Here is a 20,711-nt window from a genome sequence, read left to right as displayed (position 1 = left end):
ACAGCGTCACAATGTAACGGGGATCAGCGACCAGCCCCCCTGCCGGGTGTCCCTGATCGTGCTTGATCGGCCTGGGCCGTTTTTTTTATCGCTGGTCTCCCGCTGCCCAGCGCGCATCGCTGCGTGTGGCAGAGAGAGACCAGCGATCAGCGACGCTGGACGCTTGTTTCTAATGTAAACAGCGGGTATCCAGGAGTCGCGTGGCTCTTAGATACCCGATGTTTACCTTGGAAACCACTTTAACGGTATGTGCACACGTTGCAGATTTGTTGCTGATCCGCAACGGATTTTCCACGCGGAATCGCTGAAAAACTGCAAGTGTGAGACCAAACAATGTTAACCAATGGAAAAAAAAAGTTGCTGTGCACATGTTGCAAAAAATTCCGCACAGAATCTGCAACAGTTTATTTTCTGCAGCATGTCAATTCTTTTTGCAGATCTGCACGCGTTTTACCCCCATTGAATTAATGAAATTCGCAGGGGTAAAAATGCATGATAATCCGCAACAAATCCACACAAAAAACTCACAAAATCCGCATAAAAAACACGTGGATTTTGACCTGCGTTTTCTGGCAAGAGATGCAGAATCTGCTCAGGAAATTCCTGAGCCCAATCCGCAACGTGTGCACATACCCTAAGGCTATGTGCGCACGTTGCGTATTTGTTTGCAGAAATTTCAGCAAAGTTTCTGCATCTCTTGGCAGAAAAACACAGTTGAAAATCCGCTAGTTTTTTAAGCATTTTTCATGCAGTTTTTTATGCGTTTTTTGTAAATCCATAGAACTAAATAAAGATATATTATTAAAAAAACAATTGTCATATGATTTCCTCGTTCAACCTCTTCTTTTTCATTCTCCATTCAAGACCATAATACATACCATGTTCAAACATATATATATATATATATATACACTCACTGGCCACTTTATTAGGTACACCATGCTAGTAACGGGTTGGACCCCCTTTTGCCTTCAGAACTGCCTCAATTCTTCGTGGCAGAGATTCCACAAGGTGCTGGAAGCATTCCTCAGAGATTTTGGACCATATTGACATGATGGCATCACACAGTTGGCGCAGATTTGTCGGCTGCACATCCCTGATGCGAATCTCCCGTTCCACCACATCCCAAAGATGCTCTATTGGATTGAGATCTGGTGACTGAGGAGGCCATTTGAGTACAGTGAACTCATTGTCATGTTCAAGAAACCAATCTGAGATGATTCGAGCTTTATGACATGGCGCATTATCCTGCTGAAAGTAGCCATCAGATGTTGGGTACATTGTGGTCATAAAGGGATGGACATGGTCAGCAACAATACTCAGGTAGGCTGTGGCGTTGCAACGATGCTCAATTGGTACCAAGGGGCCCAAAGAGTGCCAAGAAAGAATTCCCCACACCATGACACCACCACCACCAGCCTGAACCGTTGATACAAGGCAGGATGGATCCATGCTTTCATGTTGTTTACGCCAAATTCTGACCCTACCATCCGAATGTCGCAGCAGAAATCGAGACTCATCAGACCAGGCAACGTTTTTCCAATCTTCTACTGTCCAATTTCGATGAGCTTGTGCAAATTGTAGCCTCAGTTTCCTGTTCTTAGCTGAGAGGAGTGGTACCCAGTGTGGTCTTCTGCTGCTGTAGCCCATCTGCCTCAAAGTTCGACGCACTGTGCGTTCAGAGATGCTCTTCTGCCTACCTTGGTTGTAACGGGTGGCAATTTGAGTCACTGTTGCCTTTCTATCAGCTCGAACCAGTCTGCCCATTCTCCTCTGACCTCTGGCATCAACAAGGCATTTCCGGCCACAGAACTGCCGCTCACTGGATTTTTTTTCTTTTTCGGACCATTCTCTGTAAACCCTAGAGATGGTTGTGCGTGAAAATCCCAGTAGATCAGCAGTTTCTGAAATACTCAGACCAGCCCTTCTGGCACCAACAATCATGCCACGTTCAAAGGCACTCAAATCACCTTTCTTCCCCATACTGATGCTCGGTTTGAACTGCAGGAGATTGTCTTGACCATGTCTACATGCCTAAATGCACTGAGTTGCCGCCATGTGATTGGCTGATTAGAAATTAAGTCTTAACACACAGTTGGACAGGTGTACCTAATAAAGTGGCCAGTGAGTGTATATATATAGTAGTGTTTCTCCACTATCTGTGGACAGGGAGTACTCCCTTGGTCAGTCGTTGAGGCATATGGTAGGACACTCAGGGTTAAAACAAAAGTCCATTCGGTTTATTAATACACAGTATAAACCAAATCTCAGGAATTTGGTAACATGCAGCACCCCGTGCACTGTCCGGCAACCGTTCGGCTCTACAGTACCCAAGGTCCTCGCTGAACATTGATGTGCCTAACACGGATAAGTGTCCGTTAACTGTCGTGACGACCGCACAGGTTCCCGGATACCCCTTATCCTCAGAGGCGTCCTCTCTGGAGGTATACCACAGGCCTCCTCTCTCTGGCTCAGCCTAGCCAGCACTGCCCATGCACAAACACACAGACTCCATCTTGGGCGTTCAGACACATCCCCTTGGGTGGGGCATGTATGTGACTAGACCCACCCATCTCTCCAAGTCACCTGGAAGCCTTCCCAATATATAGTAACCCTCAGTAGTAGATCTGCTGAGCAAAACAAGCCCAGGCTTTCATCACAAGCCACCCACCTCTGTGATACTTACCGCCCATTAACCACATGGCCACTCGCCATACCACAGTATACAGCTCTGGCAAAAATTAAGATTCCACCACATCAAAACCCTGTTATTGCCAGTCCAATCTCCAGACCTGAACCTTATTGTAAAACTCTGAAATGTAATCAAGAGGATGATGGATAGTCACAAGCCATCAATCAAAGAAGAACTGCTTAAATTTTTGCGCCAGAAGCAGTGTGAAAGACTGGTGGAAAGCATGGCAAGACACATGAAAGCTGTGATTAAAAATCATGGTTATTCCACAAAATATTGATTTCTGAACTCTTCCTGAGTTTTTAGTATTGTTGTTTCTAAATGATTATGAACTTGTTTTCTTTGCATTATTTGAAAGCGCTGGTTCTTTTATTTAATTTTGACCGTTTCTCATTTGTAGAAAAAAAATACAAAATTTATTGCTTGGAAATTCGGAGACATGTTGTCAGTAGTTTATAGAATAAAAGAACAATTTACATTTTACTCAAAAATATAACTAGAAAGAGAAAAATCAGACAAACTGAAAATTTTGCAGCGGTCTCTTAATTTTTGCCAGAGCTGTATGTAATACCAAGCCCGAGGCTTAGTAATGAACAGGTGCCAGTCAGATACCCTCATTGATAAAACGATACATAAAGTAAAGTGTTAAATAAAAACACACTCACCAGCCTATGTAGGAGCATTAATATAATTACCTTAACCTACATATGCTGTAACAAAACAGCAACTGTCAGAAATTTGCATGAAATGCAATATATGTTTATTTTTCAAAAAATTGTGTGGGCTCCCGCATAATTTTCATAACCAGCAGAGGGAAAGCCGACGGCTTAGGGCTGATGTTATATTTCTGGGAAGGAGCCAATAGCCATAAAGGTTCCCAGGCTATTAATATCGGTTCACAGATGTTTGCTTAGCCTTTACTGGCTAGTTTACATGGGAACCCCAGAAAAAAACGTGACATGGGGTCCCCCTATAAAATCGAACCTGTAAAGGCTAGGCAGACAGCTGTGGGCTGATATTAATAGCCTGGGAAGGGGCCATGTATATTTGCACCCCCAGGCTAAAAACATCAGCTCTCAGCCACCTCAGAAATGGCGCATGTTATAGATGCGCCAATTCTGGCACTTAGCCTCGCTCTTCCCACTTGCCCTGTAGCGGTGGCAAGTCGGCTTCATATTTGTGGGGTTGATGTCACCTTTGTATTGTCAGGTGACATCAAGCCCACAGGTTAAGGGCCTGTCAAACTAAGAGATATCGCTAGCAATATCGCTATAACTGGTTTTTGTGACGTAGCAGCGATATTGCTAGCGATATCGCTGTCTGATACTTACCTCCGACCGCTCCCCCCGCTGGTTATCGCTGACCGCGCGAGAACGTCCTGGACCATTTCTCGTTGTCAGCTTCCTGCTGGGCTTCCTGTGGCGCCGTCAAGCGACGCGTGGACACTGGTGGGAGGACGTCAGGATCACCTCGTCTGACAGGAAAGTATCGACCCCCGACCCCTGCTATGTCGCTGGTGAGATCTGCCTGTGTGGCAGCTCACTAGCGACCACTTAGCGATGCACCAGCGATCCTGACCGCATCATATCGCTGGTCGGGATCGCTGGTGCATCGCTAAGTGTGACAGTACCTTTAGTAATGGAGAGGCGTCTATAAGATACCTATCCTTTACTAATCCTATAGTTATATGGTAAATAAACACACAGCCAGAATAAAGTCCTTTATTTGAAATAATCACACAGACTCCTTTATTGAATCTAATTTAACCATACTTACTAAATGCATAATCCATGAATCCCTTGTCTCCTGCAAACAATCAAAAAATAATAAACCAACATATAATACGATCCTGTCTGACATAGTCCATTTAATACCGAGTGTCCTACGGCAATCTCAAGTGTAGAACAGTCACATTGGGAGATGTGACTGCTCTACCTGGCCTCCGGCAATACAGTGACAGGAGGTAATTACTCCTGCGCTGCCGTGCAAGTTCATCGAAGTTCATCAGCTCCGGTGCTCTCACTTATGGCACCGCTGCATGAGAAAGTTCATAGGAGCAGATCAGCTGATATACTCCGATGAACTCTCACGGCAGTTCAGTGATACACTGCGGGAGCTATTACCTCCTGTCAGTATATCGCCTGCAGCCAGGTGCCATCAACATAGGACACTTAGTATTAAATGGACTACGGCGGACAGGGAGTATATGTTGTCTTATTATTTTTGATTGCTTGTAGGAGACGTGGGTGTCGGGGATTAGGTGTTTGGTGAGTATGTACCATATATAATCGAGTATAAGTTGACCCGAGTATAAGCCAAGGCAACTAATTTTGCCACGGAAAACTGGGTAAGCTTATTGACTCGAGTATAAGTCAGGTATGCATTGTCCCCTCATCCCTGTCCTGCTATGTGTGGCTCCCCCTGTCTTATCCTGGTATGTGGCACCCCCGTCCTGTCCTGGTATGTGGTTGCCCCTCCTGTACTGGTATATGGCTCCTCCTTTTTGTCCTTGTATGTGTGGCTACCCCTCCTCTCCTGTTATGTGGCTCCCCCGTTTTGTCCTGGTATGTGTGGCTCCCCCTCCTGCCCTGGTATGTGGCTCCCCAGTTTTGTCCTAATATGTGTGACTCACCCGTCCTGTCCTTGCATGTGTGGCTCCCCCCGTTTTGTCCTGGTATGTGTGGCTGCCCCCCTCCTGTCCTGGTAAATAGCTTCCTCATTTTGTCCTGGTATGTGTGGCTCCCCCAGTCCTGTCCTGGTATGTGTGGCTCTCCCTGTTGTATGCATGGCTCACCCACCTCCCATCAATGTATGCATGGCTCACCCTCCCCCAGTCCTACTCACCCTCCTCGTGCCATCGCTGCATCTCCATCCCTGCATCTCTGTCCCAGCACCGGCAGCTCTTCCCCTGTGCTGAGCGGTCACGTGGTACCGCTCATTAAGGTAATGAATATGCGCTCCACGCCTATGGGAGTGGAGACGAGTGCATATTCATTACCTTAATGAGCAGTACCACGTGACCGCTCAGAACAGGGGAAGAGCTGCTGGCGCCAAGACAAAGATGCAGGGACGGAGATGCAGCGACAGTGCAAGGAGGGTGAGTATTATGTCTTCTTGAAGCCGGCGGCTGCAGCTGTCACTGTGCCACAGCCTCTGGCTCCTGTCACTGCTCTGCTGCTCCCCCGCCGACTTTCTGGACAAGGACTTGTATATAAGCTGAGGGGGGCATTTTCAACACAAAAAAAATGTGCTGAAAATCTCGGCTTATACACAAGTATATACAGTATATTGTATGTGAAAATCTATGTGATTAGGTCAATGTTTTGATTTTTTTTACAATTGACCTCAGACGCTGGATGATGAGACAATTCTCCTATCATAGGCTCATGCTGTCTCTATATGTGATAGCAGACATAGCTGGATGGGAGTCGTAGTCCCATCAGATGACGCCTAAGTACAATGACTAAGGGCTGTTAGTCACATGGGTAAACACACACACAGACACCCGCAGACAGACGCAGACAGACACACCCAGACACCTGCAAACAGACACAGACAGACGCAGGCAGACACAGACAGACGCAGACACCCGCAGACAGACACGCACATATTCTCCGCTCACACATGTTCTCCGCCCACATTCCGCAGCATTTATGGCAGCAAATCTGAAGCAAATACACTATCCTTTTTACACTTGCATTTTTGCTGCAGATTTGACTGACTCAATTGAAGTCAATGAGTCAAAAGAATTGACATGCTGCAGAAAATAAAACGCTGCAAATACGGATGGAAATTTACGGCTCACGTGCACAAAGCTTCAGGATTGTCCTTGCATTACCTTGCTTTTTTATTCCATTGTATTTTGGAGCATTTCCGCGCACAAAAAAAAGCCTCAAAAACGCATTGTGTGCGCATAGCTTAAAGTGGATTTTCGGGATCATAATACTAATAATTTGTGGGGGACTCGCAACACACTGATTGATCAGCTCACTGATATATCTTTCACAACCCATTGAGCACCAAACCCCCTTTAATATTTACTGGGCACAGCACAATACATTTGGTGGTGACTGTCCGATATTGCAGCAGAATGGCATTTATTTGAATATAACTGAGTTGCAGTACCTGGAAAAGCCACTACCTTGATAGAAGAGCCAGATACACTTCTAGGCTGCCTTCACATATCCTGATAGAACCAGTACAGGAAAAACCAGTACTGATAGTGTCCGTGTGTCACATACATGTGTCATACGTGTGTCGCATGAGTATGACATGTACAGCAGTACAGGGAGCGCTGTTCCAAGGCGCCGGGTGCTGAATTCATCTTTCATCATTGTTGCCTTGTATACCTGAGATCAGCACAACAAGGCGAAGCTGATGGGAGATGGAGTTAGCACCCGCTGTGTGTAAATATTGTGTATTAAATTAATAAATAAATTGAAAAAAGACCTGGGGTCCCCCTTAATTTTCATAACCAGCTGAAGGAAGCTGACCGCTGGGTGCTGATGCTACTATGATGGGAAGGGGCCAATAGCCATAGAGGTTCCCAGCATATTAATAACAAATCAAAGCTGTTTGTTTAGTCTTTACTGGTTATTTTAGGGAGATCCAAAAAAATTACCTGGCTCCTTCCTATATTTACTAACCAGCAAAGGCTAAACAGACAGCTGCGGGCTGATAGTAATAGGCTAGGAAGGGGTCATGTATATTGGCACCCTCCCAGACTAAGAATATCAGCCTTCAACTGCCCCACAAATAGTGCATCCATGAGATGCTCCAATTCTGGCATTTGGCCTCTGCTCTTCCACCTTGCTCATTTGCGGTGGCAAATGAGATAATGAGGTCATAGTTGTGGGTTTTCATTAATTGAAATAAATACTTCTCGACCTTCTGTTACCTATTTTTTTGCTAATCGCAGGGTGACCAAGCAACAATGATGAGTTTAATTCATCACCCAGTGCCTGGGAACTGGAATAACTTTACTGCCTTTTCCCAGGTGCCGGTACATGTCACACTCATGATACATGGATGTCATCTGTGTGTCATCATTATCCACGTGTGCAGCACGCATTTCAGCCGTGGTGTGTGGAAAAAAAAGGACATGTATGTGGGTTTTTCACACAGACCGTCCGTGTGAAAAACCTAATATGTGCGCAACACCATTAAATATAATGGGTGTGTGTATGTCCGTACTTGTGGTCCTTAAAAAATGGACCACATACGGACATAAAAAATGGATGTGTGAAGGTGGCCTTAAATTTAGTCTACAAAGTTTTTGATAAAAGTAATTTTCTGTGGGATCTTGCAGAATTGGTCTATGGTCATTCCAATGGCTCACATACGTAGATGAAACAATTTATTGTATTTATTAACATTTTTGTTCTTATACACTGTATTTATTTTATCCTTTACCCTGGGACGTCAAAATATGGATTTGGAAAAGTTATTAACTGCTGAATTCTAAATGAAACACATATCTAGTGGCACTCTTCCATAACCCTATGTAGACATCTCGAAAAATAAAAAGAAACTACTAAATGAAGATAATGCAAGCACAAAAAAAAATTAACCTTTATGAAAACAATCATTTGTGTTTTACAGAATGGACTAAAGACATCCAAGAAAAAAGAATAAAAGCAGGATCTTACAAGGGAGGTTTAACTCCAACAATGAGCAGAACTTTCAGTGCAATTCTCTTGTGTAGGTTCCAGTGCTCCACAGCCACAGCGACTATTAATCCTCCGACAAATAACATGTTAGTGTCCTTAAGGTACTGCATACACACCTAGGAAAAATGACAGCAGGAGTCATAAGACAAAATTGATCAATATAAAACTGACAGCTATAGGAATATATATATATATATATACACTGTATCTATCTATCTATCTATCTATCTATATATATATATATATATATATATATATATATATATATATATATATATATATGTAAACATTCCAAAGCCTGCGGCTTAAAGAGAAGACCTGCTACTATATAAAAAGTGGCAAAATTTTGCCCTTATTTTTGTTCCAGTTAAACCCCTGTGTGCTCCTTTTTTGTTTTCTCAGAACAAATACAGTTGTGGCCAAAAGTATTGACACCCCTGCAATTTTGTCAGGTAATACTCAGTTTCTTCCTGAAAATGATTGCAAACACAAATTCTTTGGTATTATTATCTTCATTTAATTTGTCTTAAATGAAAAAACACAAAAAGAATTGTCCTAAAGCCAAATTGGATATAATTCCACACCAAACATAAAAAAGAGGTTGGACAAAAGTATTGGCACTGTTCGAAAAATCATGTGATGCTTCTCTAATTTGTGTAATTAACAGCACCTGTAACTTACCTGTGGCACCTAACAGGTGTTGGCAATAACTAAATCACACTTGCAGCCAGTTGACATCGATTAAAGTTGACTCAACCTCTGTCCTGTGTCCTTGTGTGTACCACATTGGGCATGGAGAAAAGAAAGAAGACCAAAGAACTGTATGAGGACTTGAGAAACCAAATTGTGAGGAAGCATGAGCAATCTCAAGGCTACAAGTCCATCTCCAAAGACCTGAATATTCCTGTGTCTACCGTGCGCAGTGTCATCAAAAAGTTTGAAGCCCATGGCACTGTGGCTAACCTCCCTAGATGTGGACGGAAAAGAAAAATTGACAAGAGATTTCAACGCAAGATTGTGCGGATGTTGGATAAAGAACCTTGACTAACATCCAAACAAGTTCAAGCTGCCCTGCAGTCCGAGGGTGCAACAGTGTCAACCCGTACTATCCGTCGGCATCTGAATGAAAAGGGACTGTATGGTAGGAGACCCAGGAAGACCCCACTTCTTACCCTGAGACATAAAAAAGCCAGGCTGGAGTTTGCCAAAACTTACCTGAAAAAGCCTAAAATGTTTTGGAAGAATGTTCTCTGGTCAGATGAGACAACAGTAGAGCTTTTTGGGCAAAGGCATCAACATAGAGTTTACAGGAGAAAAAAAGAGGCATTCAAAGAAAAAAAACACGGTCCCTACAGTCAAACATGGCGGAGGTTCCCTGATGTTTTGGGGTTGCTTTGCTGCCTCTGGCACTGGACTGCTGGACCGTGTGCATGGCATTATGAAGTCTGAAGACTACCAACAAATTTTGCAGCATAATGTAGGGCCTAGTGTGAGAAAGCTGGGTCTCCCTCAGAGGTCATGGGTCTTCCAGCAGGACATTGACTCAAAACACACTTCAAAAAGCACTAGAAAATGGTTTGAGAGAAAGCACTGGAGACTTCTAAGGTAGCCAGCAATGAGTCCAGACCTGAATCCCATAGAACACCTGTGGAGAGATCTAAAAATGGCAGTTTGGAGAAGGCATCCTTCAAATATCAGGGACCTGGAGCAGTTTGCCAAAGAGGAATGGTCTAAAATTCCAGCAGAGCATTGTAAGAAACTCATTGATGGTTACCGGAAGCGGTTGGTCGCAGTTATTTTGGCTAAAGGTTCTGCAACCAAGTATTAGGCTGAGGGTGCCAATACTTTTGTCTGGCTCATTTTTGGAGTTTTGTGTGAAATGATCAATGTCTTGCTTTTTGCTTCATTCTCTTTTGTGTTTTTTCATTTAAGTCAAATTAAATGAAGATAATAATACCAAAGAATTTGTGTTTGCAATCATTTTCTGGAAGAAACTGAGTATTATCTGACAGAATTGCAGGGGTGTCAACACTTTTGGCCACAACTGTAGGTGAATGGAAACTTTTTGCACATGTAATATGGTTGATAGAGAGTTGTTTACCTGCTTTGATTCCAGAATGCCAAACATTGGGAACAACAGGACCGGCATCAGGGCAGTAACAGCAAGGGGTATGACCTCTGTACACCAGTACACAGCCATGAGCATTATTGTGTAGGCACAGCTAGCTTCCTAAAAGAGGAAAAATATATACTTTTAAGAAGAAATCTGAATATAATTATCAAAAGTTACTATAGGTCTGTTAGCAAACCGAACATTGTAATATGCACACCTAGGAAAAATGACAGCAGGAATCATAAGACAAAAGTGATCAATATAAAACTGTCTCAAGTGGGGTGCCACAGGGATCTGTCCTGGGCCCTGTATTGTTCAACATCTTTGTCAATGATTTAGATGAAAGAATTGAGGGTAAACTGATTAAATTTGCTGATGGCACAAAGCTAGGAGGGATAGCTAATACTAGAGAAGACAGAGATGATTAAAAAAGATATAAATAAACTGGAGCAATGGGCAGCAGCTAACAGACTGGTTTTTAACAGGGAAAAATGCAAAGTAGTACATCTGGGCAATAAAAATGAAAAAAAACATATACAGAATGGGAGGAGTAGGGCTAAGCAACAGCACAAGTGAAAAAGACTTGGGTATACTAATAGATCACAGACTGAATATGAGTCAACAGTGTGATGCAGCAGCAAAAAAGGCAAATACAATTCTAGGATGTATTAACAGAAGCATACAGTCTAGATCCCGTAAAGTCATTATTGCCCTCTACTCCTCTTTGGTCATACCTCATCTGGAATACTGTGTCCAGTTTTGGGCGCCACATTTTAAAAAAGTCATCAACAAACTGGAGCAAGTTCAGAGAAGAGAGACCAGAATGGTGACCGATCTGTAAACCATGTCCTATGAGGAACGGTTGCAGGATTTGGGAATGTTTAGCTTGCAAAAGAGAAGACTGAGAGGAGACTTAATAGCTGTCTATAAATATCTCAAGGGCTGTCACACTGTCGAAGGATCATCTTTCTTCTCATTTGGACAAGGAAAGACTAGAAGCAATGGGATGAAACTGAATGGGAGGAGACACAGATTAGACATTAGAAAAAACTTTTTGACAGTTAGGGTGATCAATGAGTGCAACAGACTGCCACGAGAGGTGGTGAGTTCTCTTTCAATAGAAGTATTCAAACAGAGGCTGGACAAACATCTGGGATGATTTAGTGAATCCTGCTTTGAGCAGGGGGTTGGACCAGATGGTCCAGGAGGTCCCTTCAAACTTTTCCATTCTATGATTCTATGATTCTAGTAGCTGGAGTAGAACATCCAGAATTATGCTGTCATGGTCTTTTAAAGCTATATAATCTAACAAATATAGATATATGAAATGATGAATTAGCCATTAAACAATTGGACAGTTTTTTTAAAAAGGTTCTGCTTCTTTATAGCCAAATGAGTTAAGCCTCCCATGCATAATAGATGCTGTAGGGTGTGGAAGAAAAACAAGGAACCACTGAGCATTGCTGGAAAGGCTGACGGCTTATAGGTAGAGGTGCAGCCACCTTATCAAAGCTCCGAATTTCACCACCGTTTAGGCTATAAGACCTGATGAAGATACCGTTACGGTGCTGAAACTTGAAGCCTTAATAAAGTGGCCGGACGTCTACCTATGAGCCATCATTGTTTCCAGCAGTGGATAATGGTTCCCTGTTTTCTTTAACACCCTACAGCACTTATTGCAGTTAAAACTGTACATAACCGGCACAAAGAGGAGCAGCAGCTAGTCCAATCTTCTTCAGTTTTCGAACAGAGTTGTGCCTGTTATAAGCACATCTCGGCCGGGTGAGCAGTTCCACTCACTTTCTGAATAATTGTAATTACCCAAAATCTCTACACTATAAAATGCCGCTTTTTTTTCCCTTTTCTTCTAGATGCATAATAGAAAGCTGTTGGCCAATAGCTATCTCTCCCGAGTTGATAAGACAAAGGATTCACAAGAACATGAGGCTCTGCCAAGTGCTCCTGTATTCGGTAGGAGAGCTCCACTTCAAGTCTCCTCTGGCAGCGGAAGAGCAAAGGATCAGCTGTTGGAAGTCTGGATCCTTCTTTTCTCCGACATCATCTGTTAGGAGAGAGTCAAGAGGCTCTCATATAAATTAAAATACTGACTCATCCCATCAAGATCAGCAACTTTCGCTGACATTAGCTTAATGTGTATAATGGCCTTTACAATCAGCTTACCAGCATAGCCCAAGTTCTAATAGTTTCTGCCTATTGTGTTTGATAATATCTGCGTCCATCAAATCTCATCCATGTGACATGATTGTATTATCTCTGTCAGGCTTAGGCTCTATGTTTGTATCTATAGACAATGGCCTTCTTTTTGTGACATGTGTATTGTTGCACCATGTTGCTCTTTATTTGCCGAGAAGCCCAGATAATCTAAAGTAAAAACAAATACTTCCTGAAAGCAACTCGAAAAAATTTCAAAAGGCCAATAAATCAAGGCATTAATCTACATAGTTTACAACTGTAGCCCAATCCTAATAGAAAATCTGCAGCTTGAGAAGAATGCCACGCTGACGGATTTCCATTTCAGTTTGTGTCTTCTTCAAGGTCACTTCTTCTTGACCACCTATGGTGCCTACATTAGACTCATGCATTAGCATAGTATTAAACATAATTCAGACCAGATCCATCAACCAAGCACACGAAAATACAAGGTTGTGTACTCATAAATAGGTACCGTCAAATAGATGAAAGCTATATCGTGGTGGAAACCATGTTTGTATAGTGCAGGTGGCAAGTTTCCCAGCTGAGAATTTAAGCAAATAGATGTTCTAAAATAGATGTACCTAAATAATGCACATAACACATGGACTTTGATTTCTTAGTGCTCTTTCTGCTTCAATGTTTCAAGAGCATACTGTATAAATCATTTTTCATCTTTATTTTCCAATGAATATACAGGCCTCAACATCTAAATCTGCTATTCCATTACAGTAAGGTGTTACTTATGTAGGGGTGTGGACTGTCTTGCCCCGTTCCTGTCCTTGAAGACATCAATCGTACATGGCAGCGATGTTATGCATAGATTATATAGACACAGTATATATATATATATATATATATATATATACATACATACATATATACATACAGTCATATGTAAAAGTTTGGGCACCCCTATTAATGTTAACCTTTTTTCTTTATAACAATTTTGTTTTTTGCAACAGCTATTTCAGTTTCATATATCTAATAACTGATGGACTCAGTTATATTTCTGGATTCAAATGAGGTTTATTGTACTAACAGAAAATGTGCAATCTGCATTTAAACAAAATTTGACCGGTGCAAAAGTATGGGCACCCTTATCATTTTCTTGATTTGAACACTCCTAACTACTTTTTACTGACTTCCTGAAGCACTAAATTGGTTTTGTAACCTCATTGAGCTTTGAACTTCATAGCCAGGTGTATCAAATCATGAGAAAAGGTATTTAAAGTGGCCACTTGCAAGTAGTTCTCCTATTAGATTCTCCTATGAAGAGTGGCATCATGGGCTCCTCAAAACAACTCTCAAATGATCTGAAAACAAAGATTCAACATAGCTTTTCAGGGGAAGGATACAAAAAGTTGTCTCAGAGATTTAACCTGTCAGTTTCCACTGTGAGGAACATAATAAGGAAATGGAAGAACACAGGTACAGTTCTTGTTAAGCCCAGAAGTGGCAGGCCAAGAAAAATATCAGAAAGGCAGAGAAGAAGAATGGTGAGAACAGTCAAGGACAATCCACAGACCACCTCCAAAGACCTGCAGCATCATCTTGCTGCAGATGGTGTCACTGTGCATCGGTCAACAATACAGCGCATGCATAACGCCTTTTTGTATGACCAAACAACTCAATCTTTGTTTCATCAGTCCACAGGACCTTCTTCCAAAATGTAACTGGCTTGTCCAAATGTGCTTTTGCATACCTCAGGCGACTCTGTTTGTGGCGTGCTTGCAGAAACGGCTTCTTTCGCATCACTCTCCCATACAGCTTCTCCTTGTGCAAAGTGCGCTGTATTGTTGACCGATGCACAGTGACACCATCTGCAGCAAGATGATGCTGCAGGTCTTTGGAGGTGGTCTGTGGATTGTCCTTGACTGTTCTCACCATTCTTCTTCTCTGCCTTTCTGATATTTTTCTTGGGCTGCCACTTCTGGGCTTAACAAGAACTGTACCTGTGTTCTTCCATTTCCTTACTATGTTCCTCACAGTGGAAACTGACAGGTTAAATCTCTGAGACAACTTTTTGTATCCTTCCCCTGAAAAGCTATGTTGAATAATCTTTGTTTTCAGATCATTTGAGAGTTGATTTGAGGAGCCCATGATGCCACTCTTCATAGGAGAATCAAATAGGAGAACTACTTGCAAGTGGCCACTTTAAATACCTTTTCTCATGATTTGATATACCTGGCTATGAAGTTCAAAGCTCAATGAGGTTACAAAACCAATTTAGTGCTTCAGGAAGTCAGTAAAAAGTAGTTAGGAGTGTTCAAATCAAGAAAATGATAAGGGTGCCCATACTTTTGCACCGGTCAAATTTTGTTTAAATGCAGATTGCACATTTTCTGTTAGTACAATAAACCTCATTTGAATCCAGAAATATAACTGAGTCCATCAGTTATTAGATATATGAAACTGAAATAGCTGTTGCAAAAACCAAAATTGTTATAAAGAAAAAAGGTTAACATTAATAGGGGTGCCCAAACTTTTACATATGACTGTATATATATATATATATATATATACACACACACACATACATACACACACACACACGCAGTGAGGAAAACAAGTATTTGATAAATTGCTGATTTTACAAGTTTTAACCACCTATAAAGAATGGAGGGGACTGTAATTTTTATTGTAGGTGCACATTGTAAGATTTGCACATAATTAATTTGCATTTTATTGCATGAAATAAGTATTTGATACAATTGAAAAATAAAACTTAATATTTGGTACAGAAACCTTTGTTTGCAAATACAGAGGTCAGATGTTTCCTGCAGTTCTTGGCCAAGTTTTCACACACTGCATCAGGGATTTTGACCCACTTCTCCATACAGATCTTCTCTAGATATTTCAGGATCAGGATTGTTGCTGCACAACATTGAGTTTCAGCTCCCTCAAAAGATTTTCTATTGCGGTCAGGTCTGCAGACTGGCTAGGCTACTCCAGGATCTAGAAATGCTTCTTGCGGAGCCACTCCTTAGTTGTCCTGGCTGTGTGCTTCTTGTCATTGTCATGCTGGAAGACCCAGCCACAAACCGTCTTCAATGCTCTTACTGAGGGAAGGAGGTTGTTGGCCAAAATCTTGCCATACATGACCCTATCCATCCTCCCTTCATTATGGTGCAGTCGTCCTTTCCCTTTTGCGGAAAGCACCCCCAAAGTCTGATGTTTACTCCACCATGCTTCACATTTCTGGCATTGTTCTTGGGGTTGTACCCATCCTTCTTCCTCCAAACACGGCGAGTGGAGTTGATACAAAAATTCTATTTTGCTCTAATCTGACCGTTTTTGCTTTTCCCATGCCTCCTCTGGATCATCCAAATGGTCATTTGCCAACTTCAAACAGACCTGGACATGTGCTGGCATGAGCAAGGGGACCTTGCTTCTCCTGCAGGATTATATTCCATGACGGCATAGTGCGTTACTAACGTTAATTTTTGAGACTGTGGTCCCAGGTCTCTTTGTGACGGCCGTCTGCGAATCTGGGCTGCAGTGGGGACAGCACCCCGAGTAACCCCGAGACCCTTAACCCCTATACAGGGATCTGGAATTGTAGCAAGGCCCAGGAGGTAGCTGTCTAGATTAGCAGTGGACCAGAGCAGGACGGCCACCAAGGGGTCAAAACTAAAACCCGTAATCAAGGTCAGGATGCAGGAGTCTGAGACCAGGGCGCCGCAGAGGCACAAAATCAGCAGACAGAGGGAGAGTCAAAAGTCCAGGCCAGGGTCAGTAAAACCAGGAGCGCAGCGAGGTACAGAATCAGCAGGCAGAAGGAGAGTCAGGAATCCAAGCAAAGGTCAGCATCAAAAAGTCGGAAGAGAGGCGGAGGTACAAAAACGGCAGGCAATAGAATGGTCAAGAATCCAGGCTGAGGTCAGAGTATACACTATAGCAATTCACACAGTAACACGCAGGGGAACCAAGAATATATCCGGCGGCTTGCAAGACCAGTCCCCAGGTATTTGAGGGATCAGGTCCTCCCTCACAGGTTCCCGGCCCGATGATGTAACCAGGACCGCCCCCAGACCAGGCCAGATGGACATGCAGTAAGCCCTACATGACTGAGAGGGGCGGAGCCTGCGCCCACCAGATGCCTGTGCAGGAGCCCCCTCTCTGCCACCACCCTCACCCTGGAGCGAACCACGGCGCCTCCCAGTGGCTGAGGCAGGAATAGCCGTCCCCGAGTCTGACGGCGATGTGACGGTCCGGCGCCCCCGAGTGGCCGAGACCGGAACTGCAGGCCCCGAGTCTGGCAGTGACATCCGGCGCCTCCTAGTGGCAGACGCTGGAACAGCAGGCCCCGAGTCCGACGGCGACGTGACGGTCCAGCGCCCCCGAGTGGCCGAGACCGGAACTGCAGGCCCTGAGTCTGGCAGTGACGTCCGGCGCCTCCTAGTGGCCGACGCCGGAACAGCAGGTCCTGAGTCTGGCTGCGACGTGACAGTACCCCCCCTTCTAAGAGGGGCCTCCGGACCCTCAAAACCCGGTTTGTCTGGGTGAAGGAGGTGAAATCTTCTAATTATCCCCTTGGCATGGATGTCACCAGCGGGGACCCAGGACCTTTCCTCTGGGCCGTAGCCCTTCCAATGCACTAAGTATTGCACGGACCCTCTCACTAATCGGGAATCAAGGATACCTTGGACTTCGTACTCCAAGGTACCCTTGACCAAAACTGGAGGAGGAGGGGACTGGACAGGTTGAATTGGGGAGCGGTACGTTTTTAGGAGGGATTTGTGGAAAACGTTGGGTATTTTGAAGGACTGAGGGAGCTTTAAGCGAAAGGCTACCGGGTTAATTACCTCCAAAATCTCATAGGGACCAATAAATCTGGGGCCTAGTTTGGCAGACGGTACCTTAAGTTTAATGTTCTTGGTAGACAGCCAAACTTTGTCCCCAACTCCCAGGTGCGGCCCCTTGGACCGCCGTTTATTTGCCGCCGAAGCCTGTCTGACTTGGGAGCCTTTCAAGTTTGAGTTCACCTCTGACCAGATGGTCCTTAAGTGATGTATGGATTTCTCTACCCCCGGGAGGTCCGACATCTTAGCCGAGAATGAACCAAAACGTGGGTGTAAACCAAGATTACAGAAGAACGGGGTGGTTTTGATGGATTCTTGGTATTGGTTATTTAGGGCGAATTCGGCTAACGGGAGATGTTCCACCCAATCAGATTGATGTTCCGAAACATAACAGCGGAGATACTGCTCTAGGCCCTGGTTAGTGCGCTCAGTTTGACCATTGGTCTCAGGGTGGTAAGCGGAGGAGAAGGATAATTCAACACCAATCCGTTTGCAGAACGCCCTCCAGAATTTAGAAACGAACTGGGTTCCTCGGTCGGACACGATATTCACCGGGGCGCCATGCAGTCGTATTACATGAATAACGAACAATTTACTCAGCGTTTCTGCATTAGGTAGTCCAGACAGGGGAACAAAATGGCACTGCTTACTGAACCTGTCTACCACCACCCAGATGCATGTCTTCCCTTCTGAGGGTGGCAGGTCAGTAATGAAGTCCATGGAGATGTGGGTCCATGGACTCTCTGGGGCAGGCAAGGACTGGAGCCAGCCGGCAGGCCGATTATGGGGGGACTTAGCACGAGCACAAGTTTCGCAAGCCAGTACGTAATCCTTGCAGTCCTTAACCACCGTCGGCCACCAAAAATTCCTGGTCACTAGTCTGGCTGTATTATTAACACCAGGATGGCCTGCCAGGACAGAGTCATGAGACTCTTTCATAACTTGTAGACGCAACGGGGCCGGAACGAACAATTTCTGGGGGGGCGTCGTGTCCGGGACTTGTTCTGAGGATCTACGGATCTCCTCCAGAAGGTCCAGAGACACGGCCGACACGACGATCCCATTGGCCAGTATTGGGACTGGTTCCGAGTCCTCAGCCTGTGAGGGGCAGAAACTTCGAGAGAGGGCGTCAGCCCTTACATTTTTCGTCCCTGGACGAAACGTGATCACAAAGTTAAACCTTGAGAAAAATAAGGCCCACCTGGCCTGCCTAGGATTCAGTCTTTTAGCAGACTCCAAGTAGGTCAGGTTCTTGTGATCTGTGATCACGGTAACCTTGTGTTTAGCACCTTCGAGAAAGTGGCGCCATTCTTCGAAGGCCCACTTTATGGCCAACAATTCCCGATTCCCTATATCATAATTTTTCTCAGTAGGGGAGAATTTTCGGGAAAAGAAGGCACATGGGCGGAGTTGAGTGAGAGAGGCAGTGCCTTGGGAAAGCACTGCACCTACCCCAACCTCAGAGGCATCAACCTCTACCACAAAGGGGCGATCTAGATCAGGCTGAATTAATATTGGGTTGGCAGAAAAACACTCCTTTAAAACTGAAAATGCCTGAAGTGCCTCTGGCTTCCAATTAACCACGTCAGCCCCCTTCCGGGTCAGATCCGTGAGCGGTTTGGCGATCTCAGAGAAGCCTTTGATGAATTTACGGTAGTAATTAGTAAATCCCAAGAATCGCTGCAGCGCTTTTAGAGTTTTAGGTTGTACCCATTCTCTAATGGGTCGGATCTTGGCAGGATCCATGCGAAACCCCTTAGCAGAAATCATGTACCCCAAAAATTGTACCTCCTCAGCCATAAAAACACATTTCTCCAACTTGGCGTATAGAGAATGTTCTCTAAGTCTCTGGAGTACAGCACGGACATGTTGCACGTGTGTAAGAACATCAGCGGAGTAAATCAGGATGTCATCCAAATAAACCACTACATATACCCCACAAATATCCCTGAATATATCATTCACAAAGTGTTGGAACACGGCGGGCGCGTTACTCAATCCAAACGGCATCACAAGGTACTCAAAATGACCAAGAGGTGTGTTAAAGGCTGTTTTCCACTCATCCCCATTTCTTATGCGAACCAGATTGTAAGCCCCCCGCAGATCAAGCTTAGTGAACCAACGGGCTCCTAGTAGCTGATTAAACAGATCAGGGATGAGTGGAAGCGGATACTGATTTTTCACAGTAATCGCGTTCAGCTCACGATAATCAATACACGGTCTGAGTCCACCATCTTTTTTTTCTACAAAGAAAAACCCAGCCCCTACAGGTGAAGTGGAGGGTCTAATAAAACCTTTTTGCAAGCTGTCCGCTATGTAGTCCTTCATGGCTACACGCTCAGGACCAGAGAGGTTAAATATTCTCCCCTTAGGGAGACGAGCACTTGGAACCAAGTCTATAGGACAGTCATACTCTCTATGAGGCGGTAATTTCTCAGACTCCACTATGGAAAAGACGTCCTCATAGTCCCTTAATGCGTAAGGTATAAAGGGTGTTTTAATTTTAATTTGGTTCACTGACAGCGACATACAGTGATTCTGACACTGTGGACTCCAGCGCACGATATCCCCTTGGTGCCAGTCAATAATAGGATTATGCTGGCGCAACCATGGCATACCTAACACAACTGCATGTGATAAATTGGAAATAACAAAAAATGACATATGTTCTGTGTGTAATGCCCCCACTGACATAACAATCTCTGTAGTAACAAATTCCACTCCACCCTGGATAATGGATGTACCATTAATCGCCGTGGTTTGAATAGGAGCATTAAGCCTTAAAAGAGGTACACCAAGTTTCCTAGCAAGCAAAAAATCTATGAAGTTGCCTGCGGAACCACAATCCACATAGGCCTTCACACACAAAGATTTCTTTGAAAATAAGAGAGAAACGGGTAACAAAAGTTTAGCCGCATTTGCGGGCAATACCTGAGCCTCTGGGACAGCACGACCAGAGCTGCCCAGAGGCTGACGTCCCAGGAATGTGGATTTCTGACGCTCAGCATTTCCCTTGAAGCCTCCAGGCTGCAGCATGATGGTATAGAGAGATGGGAGTATTCCTTCAGGCTGTGCTCTGGAGCAGGTGTAGGCCAGGTAATCAGCTCAGGGGAAAAAAAAAAAAAATCAGGAGACTGCTTTTATATATGATGGAAATATACACAAAAAGCAGTTCTTTTTTGGGCCGGATATAATGTGACGGCCGTCTGCGAATCTGGGCT

At 44.1% G+C, this 20,711-nt stretch overlaps 1 protein-coding gene across 1 annotated transcript in view; it reads right to left on the bottom strand.

The window, feature by feature from the left end:
- SLC13A5 (solute carrier family 13 member 5) overlaps positions 1 to 20,711 on the bottom strand; it is a 157,945-nt gene that overhangs the window by 53,309 nt on the left and 83,925 nt on the right. The window contains exons 3-4 of the mRNA XM_073565550.1: positions 10,463 to 10,591; positions 8,341 to 8,477 (exon numbers count right to left, since the gene is read on the bottom strand). Coding sequence (XP_073421651.1) covers positions 8,341 to 8,477; positions 10,463 to 10,591 — 266 coding nt within the window. The remainder of the gene's footprint in view (positions 1 to 8,340; positions 8,478 to 10,462; positions 10,592 to 20,711) is intronic.

Source organism: Dendrobates tinctorius, unplaced genomic scaffold (genome assembly GCF_039654945.1).
Source record: "Dendrobates tinctorius isolate UK_male_01 unplaced genomic scaffold, ASM3965494v1 ptg000016l, whole genome shotgun sequence".
NCBI lineage: Eukaryota > Metazoa > Chordata > Amphibia > Anura > Dendrobatidae > Dendrobates > Dendrobates tinctorius.
The sequence above is the reverse complement of the archived record's forward strand: the minus strand, read 5'-3'. Positions and strand labels throughout refer to the sequence as shown.